Source organism: Pyricularia grisea, chromosome I, assembly GCF_004355905.1.
Source record: "Pyricularia grisea strain NI907 chromosome I, whole genome shotgun sequence".
Lineage (NCBI taxonomy): Eukaryota > Fungi > Ascomycota > Sordariomycetes > Magnaporthales > Pyriculariaceae > Pyricularia > Pyricularia grisea.
In genome coordinates this window covers 5,345,100-5,360,554 of record NC_044973.1, presented here as the reverse complement: position 1 = coordinate 5,360,554, position 15,455 = coordinate 5,345,100, and the positions used below count along the sequence as shown (strand labels likewise).

Here is a 15,455-nt window from a genome sequence, read left to right as displayed (position 1 = left end):
AGCTCATTTGTGACCAATTTGTCCTGCAACCTAGCCATGGATGACCTGAGTGTAAAAGGCTGGTCGTTCAGGTCTAGAATAAACCTAAGGACCATCGGATGCTGTCAAAAAAGTGTCAACTTCCTATGAAATCTATGCAATGCTAGATCTGTCTCAGGTCTGAGCCTATACAGTCAATTCTTGTACAAACTTATCAAAAATTCCTGAGCGAAAGGCAAAACGTAGGCCTAAGGGATGCGACTTTCTGTTCGCTTGCGCATGGTGCCCTTGAAGGATGTCGAATACGATATTCGATATTTACGGGCAAGCAAACATGCTTCTTGGCTGCATTTAGCATATGCAGCATGGCTGCTGCAGCGTTGCAAGGATCCCAACTAGCCCCGGTACCGTACGCATTACCTAGGGTGCTGGGGGAAATCCATGCAAAAGTCCGCAGGCCAACGGCGTATGGTACCAAGGAGGCAAGCAGACCTAAGATATCCTGGCTTTTGCATGATGAGATGATATCACCCCATCAATGGATAGTAGTGCTGCTCGTAGAGCAGTCGGCTCCACCCTCCTGCTGTCGGCTCGTAGGTGAAAAGGTGTTGTTGGGGACCTAGTGACTGACGTAGTAAAATCTGTGGGCGCAAGGAGACATCGAGATGTACGGGATGAGGTGAGAAACTGGAGCTGTTGCTATTCAAATGAATGGACCCCTTCGCAAGGAAATCAGCTTTGACATCGTGAAGCGAACCATTAGCAGCATATGCGCACATTGAGGTCACATCTTGTGTGGGAGAAATGTTGATCCGATATGCAACAGTTTAGAACTTCAGATGACGGGAGGGAGGCTCTTGTCGGAGCGGATGACACTCCGTGCGGGTAGATGCGTGAATGCAAGCGACCACCTGTTGGGCAAATTTCACCCAGACTCAACCCGACGCAGAAAGCTGATCGACAATAAGGTTGAAACGAGAGCAGCCCCTCTTGAGGATTTGCGGAATGAAAATGAGAAAAGTGCTCGCCAATGCATATACTGCAGCGTGCCGAGTGTCAATCGCTGCCCGGCCGGAGTACACCAGTCAAAACACCTCAAAAACTGCGCGAAGGCAACCGGTCAAGATCCACTTTCACGTTGTCTCGAGCTCCGAGACGTCAGGACTTGGCCTCTCAAACCTGTCAACAGGCGAGAGCGGTGGGTCGAGATTTTGGTGATTTTGCTCGTCCCGTGACGAAAATGCAACTGTTTGATAGACCGGCCGGGCAGCATGACGATCTCTCAAGCAGGTAGCCGCTCGGCTAGGTAGGTTGGTCGGGTAGGTAAAGGCAGGTGAGGTAAGTACCGATGTAGCCAGCGATTAACGCTCGTAGTTTTTGCGTATCAGTACCAATCTGTGCAGTATTTGACGTGGGCTATGTACCTAAGGTAGGTGTACCTTAGTACTCAATCGTATAGGCTATTCACCAGGCCTGCAAGTGATTCATCTGCAAATTCCAAGGTCAAGAAAACAAGATAGTACCTAATCGCCTGCGTGCCCGGGGGTTGATGAATGTGTCTGCCCGCTGGCGCTCGAAAACTACCGGTAGAGTGGGAAAAGGCTGCAAAGTACCTACCCATGGTAAGGTAACTACCTAGGTAGGTACCTAGCTGGTAGCAAGCGAAGTAAAGCGGACACTCAGGTCCGCTGCGCCAACTGGCCACCGTCAAAAAGGTGCATAAGGTACCTCTAGTTCTAGCTGCAGACAGGCCATTTCGTTTTGAGAACTCCACTTAAGGTAATCACAGTTGAGGCTGTTGTGTGCAACCCAAGAGCGAAGAGGGGTACAGGTACAGATGCCGAAATCGCACCAGACCCGACGTCAGTGTTGTTGTGGGCTCTAGCTGCGAAAGCAGTGCAGGGGTCCTTCTTTTGCATTGGTGCTGGAGGGTAGAAATTATCCGATTCCCGGTTTGTTCAATAGTAAGGTACACCTACCAGCCAGGAACCCCGGGGACCAACCAGAATTGCATACCTACCTAGGTACATTAGTAAATTGGGTTGTGGAAACGATGGGGGGGTTATGGAAAAGGCAAACTCGTCCGCAAATCCAGGCTCGTCGTATCGTTATACGACTTAGGTACGATGCACTTGGGTACCTACCTCTTCTAAAACGGCAGGTCGAGCCAGTGGAGCTACTGGACCGGTCCAAAGAAGGCAGGAGGCTTCGCAATGGGTACCTACCTTACCTAGGTCAAGGTGACGTTGATCCACGAAGGAACAGGCAGGCACTCGTAAATTAACAAAACTGTGTTTGCCTCATTACCTAGGTATGTACCTAGGTAGTGTACCCTGCTCATTGAGGTGATAACCAAACGACCTTGGAAATTTGCATTAATTCCTCTTGACTCCATTAAAAAGGTAGTTACCTAGGTACCTAGGTAGACCGGAGAAAAACAATGTTTGCGTTTCATTCATGTCTTGAAGAAGTTGTAGGCGTCAGGCGTCACCAGAATGAACAACCCCTCGACCGGATCTGCAGCTTGTTGGCTTTGGTTGGCGCCTGGGCCTCTGCGAACCCACTTGCTATCGTCTCTCCCCACATTGTATGTAGCCTTCCACCATCAATTTTATTATGCAGGCAAGCGCTTTATTGCTTCCTCATCACGCAAACAATGTTTTGTGCTCAGCGCTTGGTCTAAAATACTGGCTCCCCCTCCACGACTAATCAGATCGTGGCAAACATGCCCGGCCGACCCCTCCCGCCATATACATCCGAACCCCCATGTCGATCAATGTTTGTTGGTCTATCTAATCAGTTTGCTGTTCCTGGGGTTGCCTTCGCGTGGCCGCCTGCATACCTACCGAGAATTCGGTTCCATCGCAGACCAGACAGATCACTGTCTCTCAGACAACCCACCCTTCTTTCCTTTTACAAACTTCAACACAATCGCGTCGAGTGAGTCTGGCCTGATTAGAACAGCACTCACTACTGTCTTTCGATCCGCACACACCTCTCGCCTTCCAAAACCGCCAAATCTTTTGTGTCTCCCGTCGTCACGTCGTACCCCGAGCTCGATGCGCATTGCATCCTGGGCGTCTTGACGACAAGCCACAACGCCGAGCCGCTCGAATTTTCCACCGTCTGAGCTTCCGCACTCGACAGTGCTTTGGACGGCGGTTAGAGCTTTAATGGCCATCTATTTGGCCATAGATGGGCAAGTTTCATCCCCAAGGGCACAGATTACATGCACCTCACGAACCAAAGGCCTTCAGTAGAGCAGTGACATATTTTCAGGAGACAAGGGAATTATAGGCAGAGATAAATCTGGGCAGCGTTGTTTGTCCTTTGTCTGCTGGCACTGAACACGAAGACCGATCTTCGCCTTTGGGCATCCAGAGATTCTCTGAGACCGGTGGGGCGTGGGTTGGTTTGGCTTAGAGTGATTGCAATTCAACAAGCCCGTCCTTCCTCTGCCATCGATCGATAGCCATCCTTGTATTGTTTGTGTAGGATTACAAATTTCTAGCATTCGTTTACGAGGTGTGAAGTGGCAACACAATTACAGACGAGCACCTGCAAATCGGCCAAAATCCACCTTGAAGGCTAAGGAGGTTTTGCGCCTATATCATCGACCCGACTGGTCCACGTCGATCTGTACTCACCGGTCACCAGATCAGCCAATCCCAGTGCTGGTAACTTGACAGTTGCACAAAGAGCACATCCTGTCAGTGGGGCTTGTTACAGTAGCCCCTCGAGATTCCTGGGACAGAAGCTTTTGCCCGGTCGACTAGACTTGAGAAGAATCCGCGACATCTCTCGAGCGCATGCTTTGGTATCGGCGCCCTCCGCTGGCGTTATTGTACACCCACATATTATTACCTTACGGCATCCCACCTACTCAAAGATCCGCCATAATGAACTTCCATAGCCCAGGTCTTCCCCGCAACCGTTTGGTAAGTTGTACCTCGCAGTCCTCGCCAACTATCCACTCTCCTGAATACCCATTGGTTTTGTTGCAACACAAAGTTGTGTATTGCGCAAGCTGCTCCGACAGAGGTATTCGACAAACCGCAGTGGGACTCTATCGAGGTTCAGATGCCCTTGGTGCCATCTTGTCTCGCTGTCTAGACTTGATCAATTCGTCGCAGAGCCGTGGGTCACCGTCTTCGTATTCCTCCGTCTTTGCCCCTAATGGTTCTCGCGGTGTCGTCGTCGCAGAAATTGCGGGACTGTCCGATTCCTGGTCGACTTTGGCTTGTTAATTGGTGGCCTAAACAAACTTCTGCCAGCTTGTTGGTTTAGCTTGCCTACCCGGGATACATTGTGCCTTGGGTCGAGACTAACCGCCGCCGGATAATGACGAACTGACTCTTGTGTAGGGTCTATTAGAGGCTTCGTCTACCCGGAAATGAGCTGACCATCCATGGGACTTAGAAAGCCGAGAAGCCAAGCAGACGGTTGCGAAATAACCCAATTTGCAGGCTGGATCAGGGGTCGAATGTTTTCACAGGGACTACAGAGCTCAGGAACGAATTTAATCCGCGTCACTACGAGCATTCATCAGCGTCTCAGTCTCTGTGTCCGCTACCTGCAGAATCAACAAGCCAGGTCGGGTCGGATTCCCCGCGAACACCCTCTGTCGCCGCATGGACAGATCCAGTTCGGCCATACCCCCCCTCAAGGGATCTCTCAGATCGAGAAACATCCAACCAAACCAGTCAGTATCTCGGCTACAACACAAGCACGCTTTGTTTCACGGCGAAATCTCAGACCTCGGAAAGTTACAGTCCGACATTGGTCAAAGACAGCTCAATTGACACCGTAAACCACATCCCAGTTTACTCCGAGAAAGGGGCACAGTTTCTTCCCCAATCTCTCCCACCGCCGCTGCCACAGACCCAATCTCACGTCTCTGAGCATTCTTCCTCCGGCAAGCCTAGTCAACAAGAAGAGAATCTTTCTCACTGGGCCGTGGAATCATCGCAGCATTACTGGAATTTCGATTCTCAGCAAGACATCACGCATCCAGAAGCAGATAAACTTCTCCAAGCTGAAATAGCTCCATTGGTGAATCCTGTGAGCACACAGTCACTATTGTTGTCAGGAAATCAAATCGACAGGCATAGAGACTCGGCATTTGCTGGCTACTCGGCCGAGAGTCCTTCTACAATTCCTGATCATAATTCCGCACAATCCCGACAGCAACGCTATTCTTCAAACCATCTGGAACCTCACATTACTTTGCCCGCTCCAAGGAGTATCTTACCAGCATTGGAGACATATCACTGCTCTCCTGGTGCCTGCGACGACCAACCAAATACTGCTCTGGTAAATCCGGCTGCATTCCCCGAAACTGCAAGCACAGCAGCCTATCATCAACCTCCTCGACACGTGGATCATCGTCGACACCCAGCGCATCAGCCCCAAGAACAGTTTTGGTCACCATCTTCAAGTGCCATAATACTTCCTCATCCTATACGCCCGGAGCGGAGAGCTCGTGACTCTTCCCCTAGTAACTTTTCACATTCGCCCCTCAGTCAAATCCATCAAACATCCCAAGCAACCATGGGAGGAGGATCAGGTGACCCCTGGATCGAGGTGCCTGCATGCTCACAGCCTTATGAGGAGAGCCATTATGCATCATCTCGACCAGGTGTCCAATATGTGTCTGGTGATAACTACCAGAATGTTATGCTTTTGCCCCTGAATGATTCGACATCCCACATGAACGCTAGGACGTCAATCGTGATGAGGCAGTCATATGATCCGACGCCATGGAAAACTGAAAAGCGCACCAGCAAGAACAAGACTCATCGAAAAGCATTCGACTCAGCATCGAAAAAGGCGACGGCAGAAACGCGCATAAGGGGTGCATGTATCCGGTGCAGAACTCAAAAACTTCGGGTATGTTGCGGATTTTCGAGTCCTTCCTCGCGCGGATTGTGTTCATGACGCTGAGTGATGTTTGATGGTGATAGTGCAACCCACTTTACCCAGAAGATCCTCTTGGCCCTTGCACCGAGTGCCACAAGGTCAACACGGCGTCCAAAAAGACAACACGATCAGCGGACTGCCTTCATCACAATCTCAAGGATCTCCAACTTGCTAGACAGGGCAGTCTTAACCTCACCGCACGGTGGTCAGGTACCAAGATGCACGACGTTGATTGCTTACCTAGTAGCTCCATCCGGACTGTAGAATTTAAGATATTCTACACGCACGATCCCAATCTTCCTGAGTTCTACGACGTGCCCTTTCGCCTCGAAGTACGCAGGTTCTTACCGAAGGAAGGCGACGTTCTAGACAGAAAGTGGACTTGTGATGGTTATGGTATGGTGACGCGCCTGACTCCTTTCGCACTACACAGCATCCATGCAACAGCCACGGCAATCTCGAAATATATCGAGGAAAATGCGTTTACAGCCATGACGGCTTCTGTTGCTGGCTGCGACCCCATCATACGCGACACCTATACCATGGCGATTAGTCACTGGTACACCTTAAATGTAAGAGCCTAATGATCACTCCATTAAGATTTGATGCTAAAGGTTAGCAACAGCAGTCAGATGATAATACGCGGGTCAAGGAACGCAAGTTCCTGAGCGGGTTGTTCAAGGTGTGGTTTGCTATGAGTAAGTAGTTTCCCTTTGCCGTGCGCCAAACTTAGAAGTACAGAAGTTAACTCCCATGACAGGGCTTACAACGGGGTCGGCTTATCTCTCAGGAGATGATAAGCTAGACATGGAACCAGAATCACGACCCGGATATCCCCTTGGAGATCGGATCTCACTTCCGCGGATGGTGACAGCTCAGATCGACAGTATTCTAACGACCAAGATTATTCAAGACGAGACAGCAAAGCTGAAAAAGGAGATTAGCGATCTTTTCAAGAGCAACAACCCCCAGTACTGGTTTACACTATACGTAGCAACCTTTATCCTACTGCACGAGATTTCGGTGGCAACTCAGGATCGCGGACGCTACGCCCGACAGAACCAACTGCCTGTGAGTTTTGTTGATACATATCAGCAATGCAGTCTCAGCACCTACTGACTTTGCTGGCCTTAAAAAGACCCGTTTCTCTTTGCCCTCTCTGGTATCTGCTCAGCATCGGAGCGCGACCTCTCTCCTAGCACACTGGCATTACTTCAAATCCGGCAGAGACCCTCGTAACACAGAGATGCATGACACGGAAAGGACCCCAATGAAGTATCTAACCCAGGAACAGAAACATTTCATCTGGCATTGGTGGCGGTGGATGACAGACCCAGGTGAGTTGAGAACGACGCACAAACGACTCTGTCATTAAACACCCGAGTAGTTGACAAATGCTGATACTGTAACATTCGCGGTCACTTAGCGATCATGCAAGAGAACTGCCCTGACGACCCCCATGAGCAAGATAGGCGACTGGAGGATCCGCTTTACTTTGTCTCGCAAATGTTTATGGAACGTTGGTCAGCCAGAGCCGTGTTCCTGGGCTAGCGTCTACTGGCATATCTTGCCAAAGTAGTCAATAGCGTTGTGCAGATGGCATTTGGGATCTCACATGACAGTTTGGAGAGGAACGAATACGATGTCACGAAGTAATGACGATGCTATTGTAACATGATGAGCAAATAATGTATAAGGCGGTCTTTTTTTGGTTTGTTTTGCGGCGCGGCTGGGATTTTACGCACTACGTATAAAAGCTGTTCGGAATATTGGAATTTTGGTTTTGTGTTCTGCTTCTTGATTACCGTGGGAGTATCTTGTATACGCGAAGCAGTTGTTTCAATTGAGCCTGGTGATTCTGTAAATATCGGATATAATAGACGGGCTGGAAGTTTAGAGGCCTATACGGATTCTGGATACCGATTATAACAAGGTCTAACAGCAAGACATAGAAGGGGGAACGGGTGATCTCGCAGGCGCACCTCGTCCACCTAGCAACTTTACATTTGGAAATACACATGGGAAAGAGGAGGCGCTGGTGTAAGAGGATGTAAGGAGTAGGCAGAGCAGACATCCAGAGGGTTGTGATCAATGCATGTTTGCCCTCCCTCGCCCGTGAGTGGGTAAGGGAAGAGGAACGGATGCAAAGGAGAACATTTGTCTCTTGACCGACGTTCCACCGAGAGAGTTCATGTCTTGGGTCTTGGGCGTAACTTGGCGTAACCTGACCGGTGTGCCTTCCCTTTCTATCTTCTCTTGTTATTTTTCGCAGGAGATCAACCGCCGGCGCAACATCCTCGCTGTTACCGGTCTCAATTAGCCAAAGAAGATTTTTTTTTTTAATTGACCTTGCCTCTATGGCCAAATCAATCAATGTGCATGGGGCATGGGCGCATTGTTGTGGGTTGACGGTGACGTCCAAAGAATAGAGTTACGATGCTGGTAAGGATTTTCGTATGGGGTCTGGGGGAGGGCTGGAAATCAATGACGTTTGTTTGGAGTTGTTGACATATGAGGAGACTAAAGATAGATGCATGGCACAAGGGTGTTACCTTGACGCAAAAGGCAATTCCAGGGAGTGAAAAAAAAGCAAGATGTGTATTGACTCCGTATTGATTGCAGCAAATGGACGCCTCGGACCCCAGAACCTTGCTTGGTGGGATGGACACGGCACAATCCCGGAGCCTTTTTTTTTTCCCTTCCCCCTTTCTTGAGACAGGCAATACAACACCTGCATCGAACCGGCAGGACCAAAAAAGAAAATAAGAGTTTTTACAGTTTTGCGGGGCTGCATCAAAATTTCAGCAAAGTCGTCGGGTAAGAGAGCCTAATGTTTTAGGGGTTTTGTGTGTTACTACTTTTAAACCCAAGTCAAACACGGGCTACCCCACAAATTGTCTGCTCAAATTGGTCCCCCACTCTTTTGGCTTATCGGGCAGCGATGGGACAGCCTTATCTCCGCCGACACGTGTCTGGAGTCTTTGCGCAAAGGCGCGAAACGGTACATGTGTACTTTCAAAGTTGATGACAGGCATGTTTGAAATTTATCCAACCGACGGTAGATCACTGACCACGTATCACCTCGCGCCGCCAGATACTAGGTTTTTGCGACGCATCGAACTCTTTTTTTTTTCTCTCTCTCTCTCATAACACCCAATAATCAAAATCTATTACAAAGCGCAAAAACAAACAACCGAACGACCTCGTAAAAAAGCGCCGGGACTGGGTCTCACCGTCATCGACGAAGCGGCGCTACATCCCCGCCTACCGCATTTTTACCCACCATAGACACTTTTTTTTTCTTTTCTCACATCAACACACACACACACACAAACCAAACCATGTCGGACCTAGATACCTTCACACTCCTCCCGATCCGGATCGACCCTCAGTCCAAAGCCATCAGCAGCACGAGCCCGTCGCGGGCGCTGGACGCGGAGCTGGCGACGCTCAACAGCCTACACCGGACGCTGCTGGGGCTCGAGAAGCCGCACGCGGTGCCGCCGCCGCCGATCCCCGTCAACCCGAAGCTGTCGGCGCAGGTCAACAAGATGCGCGAGGGCGGCAACGCAGAGTTCCGCAAGGGCCGCTACGCCGAGGCCATCAAGCTCTACTCGCTCGGGCTCGAGATGGCCCTCAAGCGCCCGCTCTGGGAGCCGCAGCAGCTGGTGCGCGAGGAGGTCGCCGGTCTGTTTGCCAACCGCGCCCAAGCCCACATGGCGCTCCTGAACTGGGTCGACGGGGCCATAGACGCCGAGGCCAGCGTCGAGGCCAAGAGGGCCGGGAACCCAAAGGCTTGGTGGAGGCGCGGGAAGTGCCTGATCGAGATGGGGAGGTTGGAGGAGGCTAGGGAGTGGGTTGGGAAGGGCCTGGAGATGGAGGGCGAGGAGAATGAGCTCATGTCGTTGATGAAGGATCTCGACGCCAAGTTGGGTTAGGTGATGGATGTTGTGGCTGGTAATACCGCACAAGGGAAAGAATTAATGATTTGACGAACTCGAGACTGTGGCTTAACTCTTGGTCTGCAGTGGTATATTTTTTTTCACGACCCGGCGTACGCCATAGTACGTACGCGCCAGTCCTGGGGTTCGTTTCGAAGACGAGAGTTGGGTTTGGACTTGGACTTGATTGGTCATATGTCTCCTTCTCAGTGCGCCCGGATAATGAGGCACAGGTTGGCTTTCATTATGGGCGGGCACTGATTGCGAGTATAGAATGGACCTGGAACCCAGCCAACCATTCGATCACCTCAAGGATGAGGGGTGAAGTTTCGGATACCACCCCCAAACAACATTTCACCAATTGCTGGGGAAGGGCTACCGGGGTTTATATTTAAATTTTGGCGTCGCTTACTGTTCTTTTATTTCATGCGCCGCATTGCATCAAAATCCCGTTTGTATTAGTAACCCCAATTTGTCTAGAGCTACAGTGGTGTGTTTGTTCGCCCAGAGATAAAGTATAAATAGTCTTAGTGTTGTGCCTGTTTACCACGAATCATCAAAACACCCAGATACCATATAGATAGCGCCCTAGGCTAGCACTTCATGAATCGATTCCCAAATATAATAGCTCAAAAATTGTAGTGATCGATGACCTTCATAAAGAGTCTGCTGCCTGGATATATCTGATTGCTCTTGTGTTCTTGCCTGTTGTTACGCAAGCAAAATGTTCAACGCTAGACACAATGATACAACATCAAAGGAGAAATCGACTTGTGTTTTTCTACAATTAAATTCCATTCAATCATTAAAAATCATCGTTATCATGACAGGATGCCGGCTCATGCAAACAAAAAGTCTGATCGCAAGCAGCATGGCATATCCTTGCGTCCATGACGTACCGCAATTGAAGTCTAGATCTTGCTTCTCATCATGGTTGTCATTTCTTCTCCTCACTCTTCTCATCCTTGCGGTACTTCTTCACCCTTCCCCACAGCTCCCCGATTATATTAACCTCGTTCTTGACTTCATCGCTGTGCTCGGCCCCCTTGGAATCTGGGCCGTCAAGTCTAAAATCCAGTTTGTTCATCATCATGTCCATGGCCATCTTGGGCGACACCATTTTGAGCTCCTCATCCAGCTTGTGCTGGCTCACGATCCTCCCGTCGCACAGTGCCTTCATCAAAGTCTCGGCCAGGTGCTGACAGTTACTCTCGAGGAGGCTGTACTTTGGATTCAGGGCCATGTGGGTCTCTCCGAGCATCTTGACCTCTTCGTGAGACTTTGTGGTCTCGCCGACGTAGTATGCCGAGCTCCACGTCTGCACATACTCTGGCGTGACCTCGTTGATACGAAAAACGTTCTTGCCGATCATGTTGAGCTCTAGACGGTCGCTCATGAGGTCATACGCCCAGCTCTTGCCGACTCCACGGTCAATGACGCACAACGCCCAGTGGCAGATGCTGTCCATGCTCATGCCGACGTGCCGCGCCAGGAGGCGGTAAGACTGCTTGCTCAGCTCGATGGGGCCAAACTCGATGGGCGTCGTCACCAGCAGCACGGCCTTGTGCGACGAGTCGCGGCTGAACTCGAGCGGCTGCTCCATGTCGTGGTACGACGTCGCGGCGCCCGGCGCATCCTTGGCCGTCGACTCGGCCGCGGGCGCCACGGCAGGGTTGGGCCGGGGGCTGCTGCTGGCCTCCAGCTTGGCCTTGATGGGCGCCAGGAACTCGTTGCGCTCCTTGGCCAACAGAGCCTCGGCCGCTGCCGCCTTGGCCGCCTCTTCCTCCGCGGCGGCACGGGCGCGCCGTTCATTGATGGTTTCTTTGCCCTCTTCCCTGTGGTGCGTGTGTCAGAAGGTCGAGTCAGTTTTAGTCAGTGGGCGAGTGAGTGTGGGAGGTGAGTGACAAAAGCAGAGCAAAAGAGCAAAATAAAAGAGAAAGTGCGTAAAAGTGTATGGGTGGACCCTTTTGTCTATGGTCAACAACAAAAGGTTGATTTGTTTACTTGCCATTTTTTGTTGATGAATTGTTGCGTGGCCTCGGAAGCCTTGGAAAGTTTCTTTGACCAGGTGTCGAAACCCATTGGCGCGGATTGTAGAGATCAAGAAGGCAGGCAGATTGTGGCCCTTTTGACAAATTTTCAATTCACTATCTCGTCTCGTCTGGTCTAATCAATCCAGGTACAGACATGTACCGAGATTCACGGGCGCTGCGTAGATCGGAACAGAAGCAGGTCCCACCGGAAGTAACGGGATGACGATGATGGAGGGGCCCATGGTTGCTTGGCAGGCGACCATCGTCAGCGGCTTACCCGTACAATCAGAGTCAGCCTTGTGCATGACCTTTTCAACTGGTGCACAATTAGCTGTACCCCTTTTCTATTGAGTGGGGCGGCGTGGGCCTTTTTTTTTCATCCAAACGGCGTCTTGAGTCTTGACTAAGGTACGGTACCTGGAACCCGTTAGGTTCCCAGTGAGTCCACGTGATTCGAGCAGTGAAAGGCAAGAGGTACTGGGATCATTTTCCTTTCTTTACGTGTACTTCCCCTTCCTCCACTTCTATTCGTGCTATCGTACCCACTCGGACTTCGATTAGCATAGAGTCTAACATTCCCAGCTTCCAGGCATATTGGATAACGCCCATGACCAATTTATCCGCCCGCTCTACCTATAGCATAAACTGTACCCAGACCCCAGTGCAGATCGAAACTCGAATGTGACGATTTTGACAAAACCCGCGTAAAGGAATTACTGAGCTGCATTGACTCAACCAGCCCTCACCGGCCTGTCCAACGTTTGATAATCATTAGGCTGCTTGACCGACCAAATGACTGACTGGCCAGTCACACACCGAACCGGGTCGCTTTCTGCCCAGTAGGTTAAAACATCCCATCTCTCGGCTGCTTCCGACATTGGTGGGATGATCGAGGAAGCAATGAGATAAGCTCTTTGGAACTTTGGAACAATTAAGATTCCTTCTCTTGCATGACTTTCTCTGCCCTCGGCTTTCCACCCCCTGCGTGCAAAACCACCGGTCCTGACTCCCTTTGAAACTTGGACAACTGGCTAGAGTTCGAGCACAGATTCAAGTTCCACATGTTGGCCAACGACAATTGACCGCATTATTCTTACCAAGCCAATTTTGTTATTTATTCTGTACTATTTTGGTTTTAGCTTGGGTCATGATGTGCAACATGGACATTTGTTTCGTACTCGGGGAGGCTCTGCGATGGTGAAAATAAAACATCCCGCAACCCTCTGCCATTGACTCTTCTTTCCTTTTCGTTCTGTCTTGTCCATAGCTGGTGAAAACGCATGATTTCTTTCATTTCTGTCTATACAAAGCCTGGAGCATAATCAACATGACAAGACTAGCAACACTCATAACCCTCACAAGCCTCTTGGCCGCCGTGCCTGAGACGTACGCACAAAGACACAGAAATGGGACGGCCAGCACCGACGGCATCACCGTCGGCTACAATGGGACAGACGGTCTGCATTCGCTAGCTGTCAAGGCCGGCCTTCTCTACTTCGGCACAGCCAGCGACACCAGGGATTTCACCGACGAGCCATACATGGGCGTCGTCAACAACACCAACGAGTTTGGCATGATTGTCCCCGAGAACTCGATGAAGTGGGAGTCCACCGAAAAGGACCCTGGCCGCTTCCTATTCGGCAATGCGGACCGCGTCCGCGCCCTGACCAAAGTCAACGGCCAGATGCTCCGCTGCCACGCTCTAACTTGGCACTCGCAGCTTCCAGCCTTCGTCAAGACCACCACCTGGACTAGGGACACCCTCACCGCCGCCATCCAGTCCCACATCTCCAACGTGGTTGGCCACTTTGCTGGTGATTGCTACGCCTGGGATGTAGTAAACGAGGCCGTCAACGAAAACGGCACCTTCCGTAACTCGCCCTTTTATCAAACCCTCGGCACCGACTTCCTCGGCATTTCGTTCCGTGCCGCCGCCACCGCCGACCCGAACGCCAAGCTGTACTACAACGACTTCAACATCGAAACCCCGGGGGCAAAGTCCACCGCCGTCATGGGCATAGTGCGCCTGCTCAAGGGGCAGGGCGTCCGCATCGACGGTGTCGGCTTCCAGGGCCACTTGACAGTCGGCGCCACCCCCACCAGGGCCAAGCTCGCCGCGCAGCTCCAGCGCTTCGCCGACCTCGGGGTCGAAGTCAGCTTTACCGAGCTCGATATCAAACACCGGTCCCTGCCGGCAAGCAGCAGCGCCGCGCAGACCCAAGCACGCGACTACGTGGCCGTCGTCGGCTCGTGCCTCGACGTCACCGCCTGCGTCGGCGTCATGGTCTGGCAGCCCACCGACAAGTACAGCTGGATCCCGCAGACCTTCCCGGGCACGGGCGGCGCCTGCCTGTTCGACGAGAACATGAAGCCCAAACCGGCCTACACCAGTGTGTCTAACCTCCTGGCCTCTGCTGCGACGGCGGCACCCTCGAACACCGTGCCGTCACCCAACGCTACGACTTCCCAGGCTCCTGTCCAGGCGGGAGCTGGTCGGGAGTCTGTTTCGGTCGCCGGTGTCGTGCTGGCCTTGACCTCGTTGGCTCTTGGCATGTTTATGCTCTGATTGCTCTCCTATCTACTACAAAACGTATTATTAAGTTTAATAAGAGAAATTAATTTATTTCTGGGCTCTTCACAGAGGGGTTTGGGGCCATGGGCTATTTTAATACGGATGTCGGGCTATCCGAAGAGGAACCTGGGTAGAAGGCAGGTCAAAACAAATATGAAAAAAAAAAAAAACCCCTACTAAACCGCGACAAACTTCGAGTTACTTCTTACTAGATTTTAGACTAGTACAAGCCCCTCTACGGTCGAAAGATATCAAGACAATCACCATAAAAAGTATTGAGCATAAGCTTCAGAGACATTTGATGCAACGACTTCCCTCCCACTTTGCCAACGATAGAAAGAAAGAACAAAACCGTATTGATCTTAATCTATTTCATCAAGTTGTTTTGGTATCGAGTTCTTTGGTACATACACCCTCTTGCCATCCGGCTCAACAACATCCCACCCGACGACGTTGTCCCAGGGTATCCAGCTCGCCGCCACATACTCCTGCTCGTGACTCATGGTATACGGCACCCCGGCCCTCCTGTGCTCCTCGAGAAGGTCGCAAAAGCAAATCCCCTCGGTCCTGATGTGGTACACCCAAGCCGTCCTGCCCTCCTGCCTCACGCTGATGAAAAAGTACGTCGACTTGCGGCTCTTGCCCGTCGATATCCACGGATCGTGCAGATACCGACGGTCCGAGCTCGAAATCTTGACGTGCTCCACCGGCGTCACGCTGTAGTCCTCTGCCAGCCCGAGGGACGCCGCGCGGCTGTGGAAGCCCCCCGACTGCTCGATCGTCTCGGGGCTGCGGGTGTCGCCGCGGTAGACGAGGGCTGGGGTGGTGGTGGTGGCTGTAATGGTGTGGATTAGGAATACCAAGATGGCAGAAGTGGTGATGGGAACGGTGTTAAGCATCTATTCCTAGGAGGGGATCCCAGAAGAGGGTAGGGAAGATCAGAGGATTTGGGTTTAGAAGGGGCGGAAAATACCAACAGCGAGGTATAAGCAAAGAACAGATCCTCAATTG

General features: G+C 51.3%; 6 protein-coding genes across 6 annotated transcripts; 3 read left to right on the top strand and 3 right to left on the bottom strand.

Moving 5' to 3' along the window:
• Nucleotides 1-1,816: 1,816 nt before the first annotated feature.
• PgNI_06599 (uncharacterized protein) lies at nt 1,817-2,263 on the top strand (the record flags this gene model as incomplete). Its single annotated transcript, XM_031126620.1, has 2 exons — nt 1,817-1,841; nt 1,962-2,263. 2 exons carry the CDS (start codon nt 1,817-1,819, stop codon nt 2,261-2,263), a joined length of 327 nt encoding a protein of 108 aa, XP_030982162.1.
• A 2,718-nt stretch (nt 2,264-4,981) lies between these two features.
• PgNI_06598 (uncharacterized protein) lies at nt 4,982-5,410 on the bottom strand (the record flags this gene model as incomplete). Its single annotated transcript, XM_031126619.1, has 2 exons — nt 4,982-5,038; nt 5,231-5,410. 2 exons carry the CDS (start codon nt 5,408-5,410, stop codon nt 4,982-4,984), a joined length of 237 nt encoding a protein of 78 aa, XP_030982163.1.
• A 3,829-nt stretch (nt 5,411-9,239) lies between these two features.
• On the top strand, nt 9,240-9,836 carry PgNI_06596 (uncharacterized protein; the record flags this gene model as incomplete). Its single annotated transcript, XM_031126618.1, has 1 exon — nt 9,240-9,836. One exon carries the CDS (start codon nt 9,240-9,242, stop codon nt 9,834-9,836), a length of 597 nt encoding a protein of 198 aa, XP_030982321.1.
• Nucleotides 9,837-10,776: 940 nt separating this feature from the next.
• PgNI_06595 (uncharacterized protein) lies at nt 10,777-11,850 on the bottom strand (the record flags this gene model as incomplete). Its single annotated transcript, XM_031126617.1, has 2 exons — nt 10,777-11,674; nt 11,825-11,850. 2 exons carry the CDS (start codon nt 11,848-11,850, stop codon nt 10,777-10,779), a joined length of 924 nt encoding a protein of 307 aa, XP_030982322.1.
• A 1,349-nt stretch (nt 11,851-13,199) lies between these two features.
• PgNI_06594 (uncharacterized protein) lies at nt 13,200-14,438 on the top strand (the record flags this gene model as incomplete). Its single annotated transcript, XM_031126616.1, has 1 exon — nt 13,200-14,438. The coding sequence occupies one exon, from the start codon at nt 13,200-13,202 to the stop codon at nt 14,436-14,438; it is 1,239 nt and encodes a 412-aa protein (XP_030982323.1).
• Nucleotides 14,439-14,806: 368 nt separating this feature from the next.
• On the bottom strand, nt 14,807-15,343 carry PgNI_06593 (uncharacterized protein; the record flags this gene model as incomplete). Its single annotated transcript, XM_031126615.1, has 1 exon — nt 14,807-15,343. One exon carries the CDS (start codon nt 15,341-15,343, stop codon nt 14,807-14,809), a length of 537 nt encoding a protein of 178 aa, XP_030982316.1.
• Nucleotides 15,344-15,455: the final 112 nt, after the last annotated feature.